General features: G+C 45.7%; 1 protein-coding gene across 1 annotated transcript in view; it reads right to left on the bottom strand.

Moving 5' to 3' along the window:
• Positions 1–22,359, bottom strand: part of MRPL39 (mitochondrial ribosomal protein L39) — a 130,173-nt gene that overhangs the window by 85,138 nt on the left and 22,676 nt on the right. The window contains exons 4-5 of the mRNA XM_077294011.1: positions 20,336–20,435; positions 3,892–3,959 (exon numbers count right to left, since the gene is read on the bottom strand). Coding sequence (XP_077150126.1) covers positions 3,892–3,959; positions 20,336–20,435 — 168 coding nt within the window. The remainder of the gene's footprint in view (positions 1–3,891; positions 3,960–20,335; positions 20,436–22,359) is intronic.

Here is a 22,359-nt window from a genome sequence, read left to right as displayed (position 1 = left end):
CTGGAGACACGAAATGTATCACATCAAGTGATGATAGAAGCTATGGAATATGTATGAGCAGCAGGACCCAGGATGCAGCACCAGTAACACCCACTGGAGACACGAAATGTATCACATCAAGTGATGATAGAAGCTATGGAATATGTATGAGCAGCAGGACCCAGGATGCAGCACCAGTAACACCCACTGGAGACACGAAATGTATCACATCAAGTGATGATAGAAGCTATGGAATATGTATGAGCAGCAGGACCCAGGATGCAGCACCAGTAACACCCACTGGAGACACGAAATGTATCACATCAAGTGATGATAGAAGCTATGGAATATGTATGAGCAGCAGGACCCAGGATGTAGCACCGGTAACACCCACTGGAGACACAAAATGTATCTCATCAAGTGATGATAGAAGCTATGGAATATGTATCAGCAGCAGGACCCAGGATGTAGCACCAGTAACACCCACTGGAGACATGAAATGTATCTCATCAAGTGATGATAGAAGCTATGGAATATGTATCAGCAGCAGGACCCAGGATGTAGCACCAGTAACACCCACTGGAGACATGAAATGTATCACATCAAGTGATGATAGAAGCTACGGAATATGTATGAGCAGCAGGACCCAGGATGCAGCACCAGTAACACCCACTGGAGACACGAAATGTATCGCATCAAGTGATGATAGAAGCTATGGAATATGTATGAGCAGCAGGACCCAAGATGCAGCACCAGTAACACCCACTGGAGACACGAAATGTATCGCATCAAGTGATGATAGAAGCTATGGAATCTGTATGAGCAGCAGGACCAAGGATGTAGCACCAGGGACGCCCACTGGAGACACGAAATGTGTCGCATCAAGTGATGATAGAAGCTATGGAATATGTATGAGCAGCAGGACCCAAGATGTAGCACCAGTAACACCCACTGGAGACACGAAATGTGTCGCATCAAGTGATGATAGAAGCTATGGAATATGTATGAGCAGCAGGACCCAAGATGTAGCACCAGTAACACCCACTGGAGACATGAAATGTATCTCATCAAGTGATGATAGAAGCTATGGAATCTGTATGAGCAGCAGGACCCAAGATACAGCACCAGTAACACCCACTGGAGACACGAAATGTATCGCATCAAGTGCCGGAAGCTATGGAATATGTATGTGCAGCAGGACCGAGGATGTAGCACCGGGGACGCCCACTGGAGACACAAAATGTATCGCATCAAGTGATAGAAGCTATGGAATATGTATGTGCAGCAGGACCCAGGATGCCTTTCATTCTCAATCAGTGCCTGTTACTTAAAGGGAACCTGCTACTCGATTCATGCTGCACAAACCACAGGCAGCAGGAAACACAGCATGGCAGCGCAGATTGCAGCCAAGTATGTTTGAATATAGTTTGAAGATGCTGGGAAACTTTTCCCAGCGCCGCTAGAAATTATTGGTCTCTCCAATGCTTTGTCATGGGAGAGACCTGTCAAATTAGCCACAGCAATTCGGGGAGTAGCCGGCTGGAAGCGGCGCTGGCCTAGTCTCCTCTCTGCCTATGGTCCCTGGCCGGGTTTACAAATTAACAAATATACACCTGACTGCAATCATGCAGCCAGGCTCCGATTTATGCTTCCTGTGGTCTGGGTGGCATGAATTGACTGACTAGTTTCCTTTAAAGTAAATTTTCACCTACTAACATCCTAATAGTTAAAGGATCTCTGCTGATCCTTTTCTTAAATATTTTAATAGTGGTCGAGGCTTCATTTTTCTAATATCACTAAAAATCTGTGCAGATATAAAACAATAATGGTGGTGGTGCAACCACCACTAGAGGGAGCCTGAGAGCTTACTGCATACAGTGAACCCTTTTCATAGTGACCCTTCTAATAAGCTCTTAAAGACCCTTTGGGACCGGTTTGGCTGGTGGGGGTTAGCTGCAAGACCATAAATCTGGTGTTTTGGTTTTTATCTTCGGTATTCATTGCAGGGCTGTGGCGTGGGTAAGCTAAACCTCTGACTCGGACTCCTCAGCCCTGCCTCACTACGGAGCCTGTACATAAGGGGCAGAACAAATTCATCTCCACAATGACTCCACAGCACCGGTCACTACTGAGCATGTTCATGAAGTACAGCACAGATTCATCTCATCTACGACTCCACAGCACGGCCTCACTACTGAGCATGTACATAAAGTGCAGCACAGATTCATCTCATCTAACACTCCACAGCACTGGTCACTACTGAGCATGTACATAAAGTGCAGTACAGATTCATCTCATCTAACACTCCACAGCACTGATCACTACTGAGCATGTACATAAAGTGCAGCACAGATTAATCTCATCTAACACTCCACAGCACTGATCACTGCTAAGCATGTACATAAAGTGCAGTACAGATTCATCTCCACTATGACTCCACAGCACTGGTCACAACTGAGCATGTACATAAAGTGCAGCACAGATTCATCTCATCTACGACTCCACAGCACCGGTCACTACTGAGCATGTGCATAAAGTGCAGCACAGATTCATCTCAGCTAAAAGCCAAGATCCTCAGATCAGGAACAGAACAGACATTTATAGGACATTTTATAACTTTACCAAATTATGGAAACATTTACAGAACATCCTGCATTGTACTACTGTACACAATTTATTATATATTTTAGGAGGCTGAATCGCTCCATTTTATACAGACTCCACAGCCCTGGTTCATTGTATCCTTTTAGTAATTTAATATTTTGATAGACTTGTACAGAAGTGGCAATATCACTTATGTTATTTCTTCATTTTAAAACTAAGAAAAAAATGTTAAAAGATGGTACAGCATGGGCCTGGGAGGCAAGTCTAAGCTTTTTTTTTTTACTTTATTGGGGCCAAACACTTAGATCGAGAAGGCGTGTGTATCTCACTAACAGATGGAGCTGGTCTTAAAGCGCATCTCACATCTGACAGAAAACTTGGGAAGGGTTCTAAGCGAGCTTCTTCCCTTCCCAGCCAGACACAGGTGTTTTTTTTTGTTTGTTTGTTGTTGTTTTTTTTTTTTAAAAAAAAGGGGTTGACGCTTACAAAATTTGCAAAATTGCTTGTAAAAACAAGCACCTCTACAATTTTTTTTTCCTTTTTAAAATTCATTTACGTTCTCATGTTCTTCGTTCTATAATTTAGTACTCGTTGCCCAGGTTATCGGTCACCTCTGAAGTCTATCAGGAGGTGACCGATCTAGGCAAGGAGCGCATACAAGCTCTTTACTTTAAAGCTTAAAAGTGCTGCTCTGAAGGTGGCAGGATCAAAGAATCAGACCAACTTCAGTATCCATGTGTCCCCTCCAATGCCCCTTCTGTGTGCAGCATGGGAGAGTCAACAGTTCGGGCCAGTGATGCCAATATGGCACCTACCTAAACGGTCAATCATCACGAGTGAACTGTCACTAACAAGCAGAAAGAGGAGCAGTGCGCTCCAAGAACATGAGACAATCACTATTGTGTCTCACGCACTAGCACTGGAGGGGGAGACCGTAGTGGGGAGGATAAATCCGGTAACTCCTGATCCACACAAGGGACTACTTTTCTTTTTCTTTGGTTTTAATATTCTAATTTTCTTCCTTATCTCCAACTCAGCTCAGCAAGAAAGGATATATAATTTTGGATCGTTTCTGATGGTCGCAGCAGATCAGTTAATATTTTAGCATGAAGCTTTATTTATTTGCCATTACGCTGTTCATAGAAGTATAAGCAATATAAGATGATTGCCCAGATTAAGTCATGCTGATGGCACCAGCACGCTTTACTGCAGCTGTGATCATAGATAGCCTATCTCATGAGCTGTGAAGGCTGGAGAAAATTCTTATTTAGAAAGAAAAAAAACTGAAAAAAATAAATCAAGGCTCACCTTTGTCGGATTCCAGTCATCCAACCGGCTGTCCAGCACCACATCATAGCAGAACGCTCCGGAGATCACTGCACAGAACACATTCACAGGCAGGTTATTAGATGGAGAACATTCGAGCATTCACTGCCAGTAAATCTGGATTAACCCGAGAGCTGGCACGCAGGAGCGCACTGGCAGGAAAGCGCTAAAGACATGAAGACAATCTGGAGCCTGACAAACTAAGCCTGTCAATATTATACTAGTGAATGACGGAGGCAGGATGGGTTCTAGGCAAACTGGGACATATTTAGCTTTCAGATCACAATATTTGGTATGATAGACGTGCAGCTCTGCAGATTGTGAATTTCAAGGAATTCAATAGAAAGAACATGTTACTTAAAAAGATTCCAAAGGGTATCCAAATAGGGGTGAGGTTTTTTTTCCCAAATCACAATTTTGTCTTCTGGCACACAATGCAAAGAGATACAAGAACTTACCATGGTGGAATAATTATAATAATAATAAAAAAGTAAACTGAGCGATTTATAACTTGGACAAAACCTATATTGGTGTAATACTGAGCAGATCTGCCATTCAGGTTCTCTTCTAAGAGCACCTGTCATCACGACAAAAGTGGTCAGTTTTTGTTCTAATATTCCCACTGCACCCCTGAGTAGTCGGTTTGTTTTTTGTTTTTAACCTGCCATACAGTTCCATAGATCCACATCTTTATGTACTGCTACGCTTTGTACCGCAGGGGCGGGGGTTACATGATCCTCAGGGGCATGTCTTGGCTTCTTTGCATTATTATCCAGTGAGCATCGTCTCCTTAATAAAGACCAGAAAAATTTACACTAAAGAGGCTCATATCTTTGGAACTATATGGCGTATTTTAACAAAAGGAAGTAGCGGGAATAAAAAGAGCAAAAACTGATCACTATTGACCTAGTGACAAGTCCTCTTTTAAAGAGGTTGTCAAGGCTTTCAAAAGGGATTTCAATACTTTTTTTTTCTTCTTCTGAAACCGTGCCCTACCTGTCCAAGGGCTGTCCGGCTCAGTCAGCCCTCAGTTAGTTAAGGATCTTGGTTTCCAATGATATTTTATTTCTTTTGTTCTTTCAAGACTCAATGTGTGATTGAAGTATTCCTTTATGCTATTGAGCAGCAGATATAATATACAATACGCGAAACCTGAATGGAAAACTGAAGTCATGTCAATGCTATGTCTTCCGCCTTCCAGCCGAACCTAACCAACCCCCATAGGCTTTAAGGGTCAAATGGTCTGAACTACCAAATGGAGGAGAATAGGACCAGCCCTGAGTCTTGGAGGCATGGAATCGTTATTAAACCTGATGCAAGTATGGATCAATGAAACTCCATGGGTCAGTGTGCTGTCCGAGAAAAAAACTGACATCACTAGGCTGTGTCAGACAGATGTGTGAATGTAGCCTTACACAACATTTAAGCACATGACTCACTCCTAACAGATAGAGAAAAGAACGTACTTCCGAGTCCACTCTATACACCCGCACCTGGTGTAGGACGTACTCCCGAGTCCACTACATACACCTGTACCTGGCGTAGGACGTACTCCCGAGTCCACTACATACACCTGTACCTGGCATAGAACGTACTCCCGAGTCCACTACATACACCCGCACCTGGTGTAGGACGTACTCCCGAGTCCACTCTATACATCCGCACCTGGTGTAGGACGTACTCCCAAGTCCACTACATACACCTGTACCTGGTGTAGGACGTACTCCCGAGTCCACTCCATACACCAGCACCTGGCGTAGGACATACTCCTGATTCCACTCTATATACCTGCACCTGGTGTAGGATGTACTCCCGAGTCCCCTCTATATACCAGCACCTGGTGTAGGACATACTCCTGAGTCCACTACATACACCCGCACATGGCGTAGAACGTACTCCCGAGTCCACTCCATACACCCGCACCTGGCGTAGGACATACTCCTGAGTCCACTACATACACCCGCACCTGGCGTAGGACATACTCCTGATTCCACTCTATATACCTGCACCTGGTGTAGGATGTACTCCCGAGTCCCCTCTATATACCAGCACCTGGTGTAGGACATACTCCTGATTCCACTCTATATACCCGCACATGGCGTAGAACGTACTCCCGAGTCCACTCCATACACCCGCACCTGGCGTAGGACATACTCCTGAGTCCACTACATACACCCGCACCTGGCGTAGGACATACTCCTGAGTCCACTACATACACCCGCACCTAGCGTAGGACATACTCCCGAGTCCACTACATACACCCGCACCTGGCGTAGGACGTACTCCCGAGTCCACTACATACACCCGCACCTGGCGTAGGACGTACTCCCGAGTCCACTACATACACCCGCACCTGGCGTAGGACATACTCCTGAGTCCACTACATACACCCGCACCTGGCGTAGGACGTACTCCCGAGTCCACTACATACACCCGCACCTGGCGTAGGACATACTCCCGAGTCCACTACATACACCCGCACCTGGCGTAGGACGTACTCCCGAGTCCACTACATACACCCGCACCTGGCGTAGGACGTACTCCCGAGTCCACTACATACACCCGCACCTGGCGTAGGACATACTATTACTTAATGGCAACATTACTTATATGGATAATCGGAGAGCAAAGCAGCAGACTTCAACAATCACCTACAAATGGTATTCTATATATATTCTTCTACCGAAAATTGAAGCCAGTACTACTTTTGTTCTCTGTGACAATCTTCCAGGAAACTTTGACACAAAAATAAAAAAAAAAAGAAGAAGAATGAAGAACACGCGACCATGCAACTCCTCCATCCTTCAAGAAGACAAAGATCTGTAAGAGAAAGGCTTTCTCCTTTCTTGTCTAATAACACCACTGTACGGCTACAGATATCAAACATAATATCAGAACGCACAACCCCAAATTACTGACGACTTCGGCTTTAATCTCCAGTTCTCCTGTGAAGTTTGAAGAGTATTTACAGAAGGGCACTTTCTGTATGGAGGGAATCAGGCTGCCGACGGTAAATGATATGAAACACCTTGATCATTTCTCACGCGCAGAAACCGCTACGCCCCCAACGAGAAAAAAAAAAGAAAAAAAGATTCATCTCATTTTCAAAGTAGAGGCGTTGGGATGGCAGACGAGGCTGGCACTGTTGCGAGTTCTTTCTCATGCTTGTAAATCTGCCATTAATTAATAATGTATAGCGTTTCATCCCATAATTCTGCATTGGCGTCGCAGATTTCATCAATTCTTAATAACACGCTGTTTATTGTTTTCATTACATAGACACAAAACAGACTTCTCTGCATGAGACTTGAAGGATTAAAAGTTTTCTTGTTCAGACAAAACTATCTTTACGGGAAGCCCGTGTATATGTAATCTGTATACGGGCCTGACTGCCGCATTTAAAGCGCACCTGTCCTTTCATATAAACACATCATAACTGCCCTCAACCCCACAAGCTGCTCTTGGTATACATACCAAACTAATACATCCAGGATCTCTGGGCTGTTCCTCTACATCAGCAATCTGCCAACATTAAAGGAACTAGAACTTTCTTTCCCACAATGTGCCAGTCACTGCACTGGTTGCCCATCTGCCATGGAATACACCACACTGTGCCAGTCACTGCACTGGTTGCCCATCTGCCATGGAATACAACATACACTTATCACTCTCACCCTCAAAGCTCTGCACAGTGATGCATCGCACCACCTCTCCTCCCTCATTTTTCTACCAACCTACTTGTTATGCACCGCCCCACATCTCCCTCCTCATTTTTCTACCAACCCACTTGTGATGCACCGCCCCACATCGCCCTCATTTTACTACCAACCCACTTGTGATGCACCGCCCCACATCTCCCTCCTCATTTTTCTACCAACCCACTTGTGATGCACCGCCCCACATCTCCTCTGTCTACCAACCCTGTTTGTAATGCACCACAATACATCTCCTCTCTATTCTGTCTATCAACCTATTTTGTGATCCACCACCGCACATCTCTTCCCTCATGTGTCTACCAACATACTTGTGATGCCCTGCCCCACATGTCCTCCATCTACCCACCCTATTTGTGATGCACCACAATACATCTCAGTCTACCAACCTACTAGTGTTCTCCATTCTCACAGTTATCGTTATTATCCAAACGCCATTATCTGAAAATCACTAATGGCTCAGTGTTTCCTTGGGTTGCATCAGAACTCTGGAAAGCGCTACCTAAGATAGTCTGGTTAGTTCCATGTATCCAAAGTATTAAAATAAAAAACATCTTTTTGGCAGATCAATCTCATCGCCTCATTAACTCTCCTCGATTCTCCCCCCATTTTCTTCAGAACCTGGTCCTTTAGATTCATCTCTTCTCACACCCTCTGTGTCATGATGCCCAGGACATATGGTGATTTCAGGAGGCAGCCCCCATTTGAGCGCTTGCCAAGGAAGATTGGACTGTCATGGTGTAACAAGCTGCATGCCGGACCAGGATAGCTGAAAATCACTTTTCTCCTCTCTAAGGTATTCCTTTCTCGTATAAGGTGGCTGGACCTTACAATACAAGCAATTTTTAACTTTGTGTCATCCAAACTTTTTTTTATGGACTGTAGGTCCTTTCAAGCAGGGATCGCACTCCCCTTGTGTGAATTATTGAATTAAAAATGCTGCAGAATATGTTGGTGACATACAATCCAATATCATCATCATCATCGGCCAAGGGCTCGATGGAGCAGAATGCCAGGGTGGCCGTTTCACAAGTTTGCAAAAGATCATCTAAACAATCCTGATGCATTTTGGAAACAAGTCGTGTGGACTAACGAGGTTAAAATAGAACTCTCTGGCCACAATGATTATAGGTATGCGTTGAGATTACAGGGCACAGAATTTCAAGAAAAGAACATCTCCCCAACCATTAAGGGGGGGGGGGGGCGCAATTATGCTTTGTGGTTATGTAGCAGTTAATGGCACGGAGAACATTTCATGGACAGAGGGGAGAATGGATTCAATGAAATTTCAACATATTCTTGATGCAAACATAACACCATCTGTAAAAAAAAGATGAAGTTGAAAACAGGATGGCTTCTACAAATGGATAATGATCACAAACACACATTAAAATACACAATAGACTACCTCAAAAAGCACAAGCTGAAGGTTTTACAATGGCCCTCACAGTCCACTGATCTGAACATTATTGAAAATCTGTAGCTAGACCTGCAAGACGACCCAGGAATCTCACAGAACTGGAAGAATTTTCCAAGGAAGAATGGATGAAAATCCCTCAAACAAGAGTTGAAAGATTTATCTGGCTACAAGAAACATTTACAAGCTATGATAGCTTCAAAATGGGTTGCTACTAGATACTAACCAGAGTGGCAAAACTTTTGAATAGGAGCATTATCCTTTTCGAAATTCTTAAAACGTAAATTCTGGAAAAAAAAAATTACATATACATACAGACATACATATACTGTATAGTAACATAGTTACTAAGGTTGAAGGAAGACTAAGTCCATCGAGTTCAACCCATAGCCTAAGGCTACTTTCACACTAGCGTCGGGCTCGGCCCGTCGCTGTGCGTCGGGCCGACGTTCCCGACGCTAGCGTTGTCTCCGCCGCACAACGGGGGCAGCGGATGCATTTTTCCAGCGCATCCGCTGCCCCATTGTGAGGTGCGGGGAAGTGGGGGCGGAGTTCCGGCCGCGCATGCGCGGTCGGAAAAAGCGGACCGTCGTGAGCAAAAAACGTTACATGTAGCGTTTTTTGCTCCCGACGGTCCGCCACTGCACGACGCATCCGTCGCACGACGGGTGCGACGTGTGGCAATCCGTCACAATGCGTCGCTTCATGTTAATCAATGGTGAAAAAACGCATCCTGCAAACACTTTTGCAGGATGCGTTTTTTCGGCAAAACGACGCATTGTGACGGAATGCAGTTAACGCTAGTGTGAAAGTAGCCTAACATGCCCTAACATGTTGATCCAGAGGAAGGCAAAAAAAAACCATGTGGCAAAGAGTAAGCTCCACATTGGGGAAAAAAATTCCTTCCCGACCCCACCTACGGCAATCAGACTAGTTCCCTGGATCAACGCCCTAACAAGGAATCTAGTGTATATACCCTGTAACATTATACTTTTCCAGAAAGGCATCCAGTCCCCTCTTAAATTTTAGTAGGGAATCACTCATTACAACATCATACGGCAGAGAGTTTTATAGTCTCACTGCTCTTACAGTGAAGAATCCGAGTCTGTGATTATGCTTAAAGGGAATCTGTCACCCCAAAACTCGTATATGAGCTAAGGCCACCGGCATCAGGGGCTTATCTACAGCATTCTGGAATGCTGTGGATAAGCCCCCGATGTTACCTGAAAGATAAGAAAAACAGGTTATATTATACTCACCCAGGGGCGGTCCCACTGCGGTCCGGTCCGATGGGCGTCGCATGCGTTTTTGCATGCATTTGTGTTGTTTATGCGCATGCATTTGTTATGAAAACATTTTTCAAGGAGAGTTTCTTTGACACAAGCCACGCCCAATGGACGTGGCTCATGGGATTTCTGTATGTAGACCCTTGTGCAAACGCAAGCGAACACATGTTCCTATGCGTTCCCTTAAACTGTAATGCGTTGTTTTGGCACACTCCTTTCGCAAGCGTCCGCATGCGTATGGCGGCGGAAATTTGACGCCTATATAACTCTAACATGGTGTGTCAGCCGCGCCCAGCCGCACACCGCGAAAAAACGCATGCGTAAGCAAACGAGGGCGAACGCATGCACCTGCATCTACAATGTTAAAGATAGGAGATCAAGACGCATGTGGACGCATGTGTCAGAAACGCTGCGGACACAACTGCAAATGTGAAACCAGCCTTAGAGGCACATGTCAGCTGTTCAAAACAGCTGACATGTGCCGGAAAAGATGCGGCTCAGTGCCGGATCCCACATCAAAGGGAGGGAGTCCGATATCGGCATACTATTATGCCCAATGTCAGAAAGGGGTTACTAACCCTGTAGATTAATGTAATCTCTTGTTTCAGTTAGCCAATGAATGGCATTAGAACAGCAAGTCTACTTTTTGTTTATAAGACAAATATCTTGCTCTTTGCGGTTATGAAATTCTGACAAGACCTCCAGATACTACATGTTTTGAGTCGTGTGGAGCCATCAATCACTTTCTGTATTGAAACATCCTTATCCGGCAGCAATCCTCACTGAACGGCTTCTGTTTAATCAATACCAGCTTTGCAGAAGAGAAACCTTGCTGGGCCCAGACTCCGACAAAGAAGAGCACAGAGCACAACATGCTGCTGGAGCTTTAATTACAGTTACAGAAGAGTGCAGCATTGGTTTCTACGCTAACAGCGATTTTCTATTTCTTATCCAGCAGAAGATGTGTCTGTGCTGCAGGAGCTGTCCTATCAGGGGCTGTAGCATGCTGATGCGTCAGAATAGCTCCAGCAGCACAGACACATCAGCTGCACACTACAGCTCCCGACAGAATAGCTCCAGCAGCACAGACACATCAGCTGCACACTACAGCTCCGGACAGAATAGCTCCAGCAGCACAGACACATCAGCTGCACACTACAGCTCAGGACAGAAGAGCTCCAGCAGCACAGACACATCAGCTGCACACTACAGCTCCGGACAGAAGAGCTCCTGCAGCACAGACACATGAGCTGCACACTACAGCTCAGGACAGAGTAGCTCCTGCAACAGACACATCAGCTGCACACTACAGCTCAGGACAGAGTAGCTCCTGCAGCAGACACATCAGCTGCACGCTACAGCTCTGGACAGAAGAGCTCCTGCAGCACAGACACATCAGCTGCACACTACAGCTCCGGACAGAAGAGCTCCTGCAGCACAGACACATCTGCTGCACGCTACAGCTTCGGACAGAATAGCTCCTGCTGCACAGACACATCAGCTGCACACTACAGCTCCGGACAGAAGAGCTCCTGCAGCACAGACACATTAGCTGCACACTACAGCTCCAGATAGAAGAGCTTCTGCAGCACAGACATCTGCTGCACTCTACTGATCACAATTTTGCTGCAGGAGCTTTTCCATCAGGAGCAGTAGCGTGCAGCAGATGTGTCTGTGCTGCAGGAGCTTTTCTATCAGGGGCTGAAGTGTGAAGAGCTGCTTAATTATGGTGACGCTTCTGAAGATGTTTCTTTTGTAAAAGCACGCACCGGCAGTCTTAAAGGGGATAACTATGAAAATGACCTGGTTTCTGCAGTTAAAAGTAGACAAAAGGCTGTGTCCCAAATAATGATTCACTAAAGCGAGAATGAGCACTGCTTTGTTTCACCAGTGTGACCATCTCATCCATACAGTCATCAGTAACTCCCCCGGTAATACAGGAGCTGTGCGGGCGGCACCAACTGCTCACGGCCGATAGTCTGTGATAATATCTGCCAGAAACAAAAGGAACAAACCCGTGACCCCAATCATATCAACAATATGAAAAGTGACAATTACTGAGGGAAATATCACAGCAGCACAAATACACAAACATCCTGGAAGTTTAATTATAAAGCGAGGCAGCCGAAGGTCTCATTATGACAGATGCCGGGTACGGGCTGTGTAATGAGAAATCACAATATGCAATTTCCCTTCCCTGGCACTGCCCACCTTATAGTACCCCTCTAATTACCAAGTCATTAGATTCCATGTTTTCATTAACGTGCCGTAATAACCATACTAATTAACACAGCGCAGGCTCTTCACATATTATTTCACATCATTGTCTCATTTTCTTTAGATTTTATTCACTCCCATTTTCCCAATGCTGAAAATGCAAACGAAAAATACTCCATATAGATGACTTATTATGTGTGATGTGTGGCAGCGGTTAATTTAGACGGGAAGTGCTAGAGATCGGAAATGGCGGTTCTTCACAGAGCACATGTATTAAAAGGGGCATTCTGATCCCTGCTGCTGCGGACGTAGAGGCGGCTGCTCAATCATAGCCTCCTCTACATTCACAGCGGTGTCTATCAGTCACTCATGGCAATGGGCTTGCAATAACTCTTTAACTACTTCTGGACCACCCATCATCTATAAATGTTCCCACTTTACGCTGCACTGCCGTTCTGAAACATCATTGCCTAGTAACCAGCTCGCAGAAGATTCTGAGACTGTGGAGGGGAGCATCCGGCTGTCAGACACAGCCAGACTCCACACAGGGGATAAACACGCTTTATTATCCTGTTTGACTTTCAAATCGATGTGTTCAAAACGTTGAACCAGCCCATGGGTGTATAGATGAGGAACCACTGACCGTGCTTCCTCCTCCAGACCCAGTGATCATGTGATACCCAGGTGTAGGGAGGGAGCAGGATCTGATGGGATCTAGGAGACCCAGTCTCTGCTATGCAGATAGGAGGTCTCCTGTAACTGGGGCTAACATACCAGCCCCAATTTACATAGAAAATAATGCAGGTCTTTTGGAGGGCAAAGTACTGTATATACTCGAGTAAAAGCCGAGATTTTCAGCCCATTTTTTTAGGCTGAAAGTGGCCCTCTCGGCTTATACTCGAGTCATTGTCCCAGGGGGGTCGGTGGCTGTCACATACTCACCTGCTCCTGGCGCGGTCCCTGCATCTCCGATGGTCTCCGGGCACTGACAGCTTCTTCCAGCGTTGAGGGGTCACATGGTACCGCTCATTACAGTAATGAATATGGACGCAACTCCACTCCCATAGGGGCATATTCATAACTGTAATAAGCGGTACCGGTGACCGCTCAACACTGGAAGAAGCTGTCAGCGCCCAGAGAAGACCATCAGGGAAGCTGCCAGGAGCTGCGCCAGGAGCAGGTGAGTATAATGGGGAGTGTGAGCAGCATTGCAAGATATTCACCTGTCCTCGTTCCACCGCCAGGCTCCGTCTTCCGCGTCCTCTGCTGTGACGCTCAGGTCAGAGGTCGAGACGACGTGGTTAGTGCGCGCCCTCTGCCTGAACAGTCAGTGCAGAGAATGGGGAAGACGGAGCGGCGCCGGGCGGTGGAACGAGGACAGGTGAATACGCAAATGCTGGGGGCCTGAGCGATGAGAGGTGAGTATGTGATATTTTTTAATCGCAGCAACAGCATATGGGGCAAATATCTCTATGGAGCATCTTATGGGGCCATAATCAGAATTTGTGAAGCATTATATGGGGCCATAATCAGAATTTGTGGAGCATTATATGGGGCAAATGTCTCTATGGAGCATGTTATCTACTATATAATTGTCTAAGGGTCACTCCCGTCTGTCCTTCTGTCTGTCTGTCGCGGATATTCATTGGTCGCGGCCTCTGCCTGTCATGGAAATCCAAGTCACTGATTGGTTGCGGCAAAACGGCTACGACCAATTAGCGATGGGCACAGTCCGGCAGCAAAATGGCCGCTCCTTCCTCCCCGCAGTCAGTGCCCGCTCCATACTCCCCTCCAGTCAGCGCTCACACAGGGTTAATGGCAGGGTTAACGGACCGCGTTATGCCGTGGTGCAACGCAGTCCATTACCACTGCTGTGTGACCAACTTTTTACTATTGATGCTGCCTATGCGGCATCAATAGTAAAAAGATCTAATGTTAAAAATAATTTAAAAAAATAAAAAATAGTTACCGTATTTTCTGGTGTATAAGACGACCCCCAACTTTTCCATATAAAATATGGAATTTGGGATATGCCCGCTGTTTAAGACGGGGGTCATCTTATACGCCCAGTCATCTTATACGGCGTGTGGTTCCCAGGGTCTGGAGGAGAGGAGACTCTCCTTCAGGCCCTGGGATCCATATTCATGTTAAAAATAAAGAATAAAAATAAAAAATATGTATATACTCACCCCTCCGAGAAGCCTGGCTGTCACTGCTGCAAGCGTCTGCCTCCGTTCCTAAGAATTGCAGAGCATGAAGGACCCTCGATGACGTCGCAGTCCTGTGATTGGTCCGTGACCGCTCATGTGACCAGTCACCTGACCGTGACGTCATCGAAGGTCCTTCACGCTCTGCAATTCTTAGGAACGGAGGAAGACGCGTGCAGCGGTGACAGCCAGGCTTCTCGGACGGGTGAGTATATACATATTTTTTATTTTTATTCTTTATTTTTTACATGAATATGGATCCCAGGGCCTGAAGGAGAGTCTCCTCTCCTTCAGACCCTGGGAACATCCAGGATCGCTCCCTGCACATGCCATACCCGGCGTATAAGACGACCCCCGACTTTTGGGACAATTTTTAGGGGTTAAAAAGTCGTCTTATACGCCGGAAAATACGGTATATACTCAACAACCGTCGGCCCCTCGCATCCAGAACAGGCCTTTCCAGCTCCTCGCGACTCTCCGGTGACCGCTCCATGCATTGCGGTCTCGCGAGATGATAACGTAGCGGTCTCGCGAGACGGCTACGTCATCATCTCGCGAGACCGCAATGCACTCTTGGGACCGGAGTGCGCGAGGAGCGTCGGTAACCACTTCGCCTGGATCCAGGGCCAACGGAAGGTGAGTATGTAACTAATTTTTATTTTAATTCTTTTTTTTTTTTAAATCAGGGATATGATGCCCACAATGCTATATACTACGTGGGCTGTGCAATATACTACATGGGCTGTGCAATATACTACGTGGGCTGTGCAATATCTATATACTACGTGGGCTGTGCAATATCTATATACTACGTGGGCTGTGTTATACACTACGTGGGCTGAGTTATACTCTACGTGGGCTGTGTTATATACTGCGTGCGTGGGCTGTTATATACAACGTGAGCTGTGTTATATGCTACGTGGGCTGTTATAAACTATGTGGCTGTGTTATATGCTATCTGGGCTGTTATACACTCCGTGGGCTGTGCTATATACTCCGTGGGCTGTGATATATACTCCATGGGCTGTGCTATATACTCCATGGGCTGTGCTATATACTCCATGGGCTGTGCTATATACTCCGTGGGCTGTGCTATATACTCCGTGGGCTGTGCTATATACTCCGTGGGCTGTGCTATATACTACGTGGGCTGTGCTATATACTACGTGGGCTGTGCTATATACTACGTGGCTGTGATATATACTACGTGGCTGTGATATATACTACGTGGCTGTGATATATACTACGTGGCCGGCCGCGAACAATCAGCGACAGGCGCAGTCCGGCCGCGAATTGGCGCAGAATTTGAACCACACTTCGCTAATTGGTCGCAGCCAGCCGAATCCTGTGTATTCAATGTATTATTCTAAAATCTTCATAAATAAACTACATACATATTCTAGAATACCCGATGCGTTAGAATCGGGCTACCATCTAGTCTATATATATAATTGTCTAAGGGTCACTTCTGTCTGTCTGTCATGGAAATCCCAAGTCGCTGATTGGTTGCGGAAAAACAGACACGACCAATCAGCGACGGGCACAGTCCGGCGGCAAAATGGCCGCTCCTTCCTCCCCACAGTCACTGCCCGCTCCATAATCCCCTCCATTCAGCGCTCACACAGGGTTAATGGCAGTGCTAACGGACCACGTTATGCCGCGGTGTAATGCACTCCGTTAAAGCTGCTATTAACCCTGTGTGACCAACTTTTTACTATTGATGCTGGCTGTGCGATATACTGCGTGGGCTGTGCGATATACTACATGGCTGTGCTATACACTACGTGGGCTGTGCTATACACTACGTGGCCTGTGTTATACACTACGTGGCCTGTGTTATACACTACGTGGCCTGTGTTATACACTACGTGGCCTGTGTTATACACTACGTGGCCTGTGTTATACACTACGTGGCCTGTGTTATACACTACGTGGCCTGTGTTATACACTACGTGGCCTGTGTTATACACTACGTGGCCTGTGTTATACACTACGTGGCCTGTGTTATACACTACGTGGCCTGTGTTATACACTACGTGGCCTGTGTTATACACTACGTGGCCTGTGTTATACACTACCTGCTTGGGCTGTTATATACTACGTGGTTGTGTTATATGCTATGTGGGCTGTTATACACTCCGTGGGCTGTGCTATATACTCCGTGGGCTGTGCTATATACTCCGTGGGCTGTGCTATATACTCCGTGGGCTGTGCTATATACTCCGTGGGCTGTGCTATATACTCCGTGGGCTGTGCTATATACTCCGTGGGCTGTGCTATATACTCCGTGGGCTGTGCTATATACTCCGTGGGCTGTGCTATATACTCCGTGGGCTGTGCTATATACTCCGTGGGCTGTGCTATATACTCCGTGGGCTGTGCTATATACTCCGTGGGCTGTGCTATATACTCCGTGGGCTGTGCTATATACTCCGTGGGCTGTGCTATATACTACATGGCTGTGAAATATACTACATGGGCTGTTATATACTACGTGGCCGGCCGCTAACAATCAGCGACAGGCGCAGTCCGGCCGTGAATTGGCGTGGGATTTGAACCACGCTTCGCTAATTGGTCGAGGCCGGCCGAATCCTGTGTATTCAATGTATTATTATAAAATCTTCATAAATAAACTACATACATAGTCTAGAATACCCGATGCGTTAGAATCGGGCTACCATCTAGTGGGGCCATAATCAGCATTTGTGCAGCATTATATGGGGCAAATATCTCCATGGAGCATCTTATGGGGCCCTTATTAATCTTTATGTAGCACTGTATGGGGCAAATGTGTCTATGGAGCATCTTATGGGGCCATTATTAACCTTTGTGCAGCATTATATGGGGCAAATGTCTCTAAGGAGCATCTTATGGGCCATTATTAACCTTTGCAAAGCATTATATTGGGCCTAGTTTAATATGGAGTATCTTATGGGGCCCATCATGAACTGTATGGAGCATTATATGGGGCTCCTGATTCAATATGGATATTCAAAAACATTTAACCTACTGATGTCTTGCTTAATTTTACTTTTATTAATAACGATTTTTATTTTTGAAATTTACCGGTAGCTGCTGCATTTCCCACCCTAGGCTTATACTCGAGTCATTAAGTTTTCCAAATTTTTTGTGGCAAAGTTAGGGGTCTTGGCTTATACTCGAGTATACACGGTATGTGAAATAAATTAATAAAATACTGCAAAAACTTAAATTTAAAAAAAAAAAAAATTATATGTAAAAATTGTAATAAATTTTAAAAATAGACATAATTTATTTTTACATATATTTCCCCAATATCAGCAAAAAAAGAAAAAAATATAAAAAAATAAAAATAAAATAGGAGCAGTATAGCTTTAGCCCAGGGGTGGGGAACCTCTGGCCTTTTCTCCAGCCCAAATTCCTGGGGACCACATTGCTCGGAACTATGGCCACGTTTGCCGGTCCTTTAAATGCTCCTTACAAGACGAGCATGCAACGTTCACTACTAAACGCTGCGCCCCATGCAATGAAGTATTACGTCGGGACGCCGGCCAGTGTCAGAACATACTTTGTGGGTGGTGTCAGCACCAATGAACACAGTACCCCCAGTGTTCACTATGTGATGCTCCACAGCCCAGTGTACCTGGGGTTGTATATGCACCAACCACATCGTTTATTGTGATGTATATAAACCAGACTCTCCGGTCATGTATATGCCTTGCAGCCCCCCATGTACCTGTGATGTATTTTCTCCTTACAGTGTCTCCTGGATGATGTATATGCTCTAGCATCTCCTACGCTATTTATATGCTCCTGCCCCACAGTGTCCTTGGTGATGTATATGATCTAGCCCCAGAGTCTCCTGGGTAATGAATATTCTCCAGCCCCAGGGTCTCCTGTGTGAGGTGCACGCTCCAGCCCCAGGGTCTCCTGTGTGAGGTGCACGATCCAGCCCCAGCGTCTCCTGTGTGAGGTGCACGCTCCAGCCCCAGCGTCTCCTGTGTGAGGTGTATGCTCCAGCCCCAGGGTCTCCTGTGTGAGGTGCACGCTCCAGCCCCAGCGTCTCCTGTGTGAGGTGCACGCTCCAGCCCCAGCGTCTCCTGTGTGAGGTGCACGCTCCAGCCCCAGCGTCTCCTGTGTGAGGTGCACGCTCCAGCCCCAGCGTCTCCTGTGTGAGGTGCACGCTCCAGCCCCAGCGTCTCCTGTGTGAGGTGCACGCTCCAGCCCCAGCGTCTCCTGTGTGAGGTGTATGCTCCAGCTCCAGCCCCAGCGTCTCCTGTGTGAGGTGTACACTCCAGCGTCTCCTGTATGAGGTGTACGCTCCAGCCCCAGCGTCTATGTGATGTGTATGGTTCATTTCTGCATCTCCTGGGTGATGTGTATGCTACAGCCCCAACGTCTAGGTGATGTGTATGCTTCAGCTCAGTGTTTCCTATGTGATGTATATGTTTCAGCCCACCGTTTCCTGTGTGATGTATATACTGCAGACCTCCCATTTCTTGAGTTCTATGTTATAGGAGCAGTGATACATTTCCCACTGTGAGGAGAGAAGTAGTGTAATATAATCAGAACAATTTATTGCTGAAGGTTCTTTTCAAAATTGATTGCAAAGAGTCAATTGCACTCCAGACCAACACAGATGTGGAAAAGCAAAGTGTGAGTAGCATCATCAATACCACCCGACATCACAGCCTCAAAGAGAAGCAGTGCTAGCCATAACATTGGGGGGGGGGGGGGGGGGGTTAAATTAAATGTTTGACCACATATAGCAGGATATTTTGAGTTGATCATTTTGTACGGCCCCTGAACTATGGTATAAATAGCCGAATGGTTCCTGGCAGAAAAAAGGCACAGTAATGTGTATAAGCCGGCTTTACTTCTGGGTTATAGGCGCTCTTGGCCTTTGTCAGCGCATGCACATTACAGCACTTTGCTCTGCCCTCAGCACATCAGAGAGAAGCACGATGGAGGACACTGTGCGGATGAAGTAGGATGTGTCATCCACAAGAAGCAGGACGCCGATCATAAGAAGAGAGGAGGCGCCAGACCTAGACCAGATACGCCCATCAGATTGGATTGCCCCTTCTGTGAGAATAATAAAAGGTCTTTATTGGGATCTGCAGATTGGATTGGGGACTTTTTTATTTTTTACAACATTCCGGTGTGCTGTAAGAGAGGCCCTAATGGCGGTGGCCGTACTTTATATGGGATAAACCTGGTGACAGGTAAGTATGTGACAAGTCTACTGATGGACAGCAAGTAAAAATCCTGCAAACAGTTGAAAAAGGATACAAAAAAACAGGAAGAACTTCTCATTACACAAGGTTATTCCCCTTTAAAAACAGCATCTTCTTTTATCCAATAGAACTTTTTAAGGGAATGTTGTAAATTTCGTTATCTTTAAGAACAACCCTGCGCATAGCATTGACTCTTCCTGACAAAGTGATGAAGACCCTGATGGAAGCCAACAATCCCCACTGTAAGTCAATGGCATCATGGCATGGATTTGGCAGATGGCCGTGGCTTACGCTATGAAGTCCGAGCATGGTCTTTATAGAAAACAATTCTCACTTTAGTTCATTTATACAAAGAAAGGCTGAACCCGACCTGGTATTTCTGGAGCCCTGACGAGGTCCACGGTGTAGTCATCTTTGAAAGCTTGCTCCAACACGTGTCCCAGTATGGCCGCACAGGAACGCCAGTAAGCCTGAAACCCAGAACACCACTATTAATGCATCTGCTAACAGGAGACCACCACACTGTAAAATAGAGCCGCATAGTGGGGGCCGCATTATGTGATAACGGCCTATTTCGGGTCATCGTAACTTCAAAACACATTCAACTCCCAACAGTGCCGGAAGCAATGAGCTGCAGAGCAGAAAATCTAGGAACTTGTTCTTTTTGCAACACAAATATAGAAAAATTTAAAAAAAAACAATGTCCATGATTCACACTAAATCTGCAAATCCTTTAGATATGAAGTACACACAGAGGTGTTATGGTGGTGGCCAAAAATTATGCGTTTTCTCATGGAAACGGCTCCTTCTTTGGGAGAGTTTTTCTGGTTTTCGGAGTCTTTTGGATGCACAGTGCCTAGTCTGGATTGTTCCCCATCAGATGGACATGCTCCAAAAAAAAGAAAACACACACCCAACAGACTGCAAATACGGACTGCAAAGTGGATAATGGATAGAAAGAGACTTTCAGGCATTTATGATCACATTGAATATAGCTTTGATTTAGATGACTCTTTTGTTCATTCGCGTTGCATTTTACATAATAAAAAGGCAATCAGTAATTAAGTCTTTACCATTTCATCTGAGAGCAGCATAATCTAAGGACAGAGAGCCTGATTCCAGTGATGTGTCACTCGCTCAGCAGGTTCCTATAGTTCCAATACAATTAGTGTTTTATCAGCAGGAGATTATCATTGCAGGACTAAGTGTCAACTGCAAGGCAGTCCAGCTAATCTGTGTAACCCCACCTCCACCACTGATTGGCAGCTTGCTGACATTGTACACAAGAAGCTGCCAATCAGTGGTGTGGGCGGGGTTATACACAGCTCAGCAATTAGAGCACTGCTACATGTACAGCAGAGAAAACAGGGATTCTATGAAAACTACTCCAAGCAGTCCAGTAAGGGATAAATCGCTGGAACCAGGGTCTCAGCCTTTACATGCCTTTTATGCTGATCTCAGATTCCATAGCAAAAACCTGCTGACGGATTCCCTATAACTCTTCCATTTTTAAAGCATTTTACTCTGCAGCATTTTTTTCCCCACCCAGGCCAAAAAATTCTGTACAGAATATAATATATGTGTTTTCAACTCAACCCAGCATCTGTCTTCTGCTTAATGTCACTGGTGGTATCCGACTGCCAAGGACTTTAAAGCTCCAGCTCTTTGGATGTTGTTGTGGGGTCTAATGTGACCTCTTGAATGAGCTGTCGCTACGCTCTTGGGGTAATTTTGTTTGGCTGGCCACTCCCTGGAAGGTTCACCACGGTTCCATGTTATACCATTTGTGGTAATGGCTCTCACTGTGGTTTGCTGGAACATCCAAAGCTTTAGAAATGGCTTCATAACCCTTTTCCAGACTGATAGATCTCAATAGTTTCTCATTTGTTCTAGAATTTTTTGGGATCACGGAATGAGGTCTATCTTTTGAGGAACTTTTGGTCTACTTCACTTTGTCAGGCAGATCCTATTTAAGTGATTTCTTGATTGAGAACAGGTGTGGCAATAATCAGGCCTGGGTGTAGCTGGGGAATTTGAACTCGGCTTCCCAAACATGTGATAAGCCACAGCTAATTTATGTCTAAAGGTGGAGCAATCAATATTTCACACAGGGCCCTGTAGGTTTGGATTTCTTTTTCCCCCCAAAATAAAAAAAGATCAATTTAAAACTGCATCTTGTGATTACTTGTGTTATCTTGGTCTAATAGCTAAATTTGTTTGGTGATCTGAAGTATTTAAGTGTGACAAACATGCAAAAGAATAGGAAATCGGGAAGGGGGCAAACACTTTTTTACCTAACTGTAGGTCTGAATTGAAGTTGTTGACACAAAATGGTGGGACTTTTTTTTTTACATGTATCTACAGTTGTCTTCTTTTTAATTTCAGAGGCATTTA

Source organism: Ranitomeya variabilis, chromosome 3 (genome assembly GCF_051348905.1).
Source record: "Ranitomeya variabilis isolate aRanVar5 chromosome 3, aRanVar5.hap1, whole genome shotgun sequence".
Classification (NCBI taxonomy): Eukaryota; Metazoa; Chordata; class Amphibia; order Anura; family Dendrobatidae; genus Ranitomeya; species Ranitomeya variabilis.
Note: the sequence above shows the minus strand (reverse complement) of the source record. Positions and strands in the feature narration are given on the sequence as shown.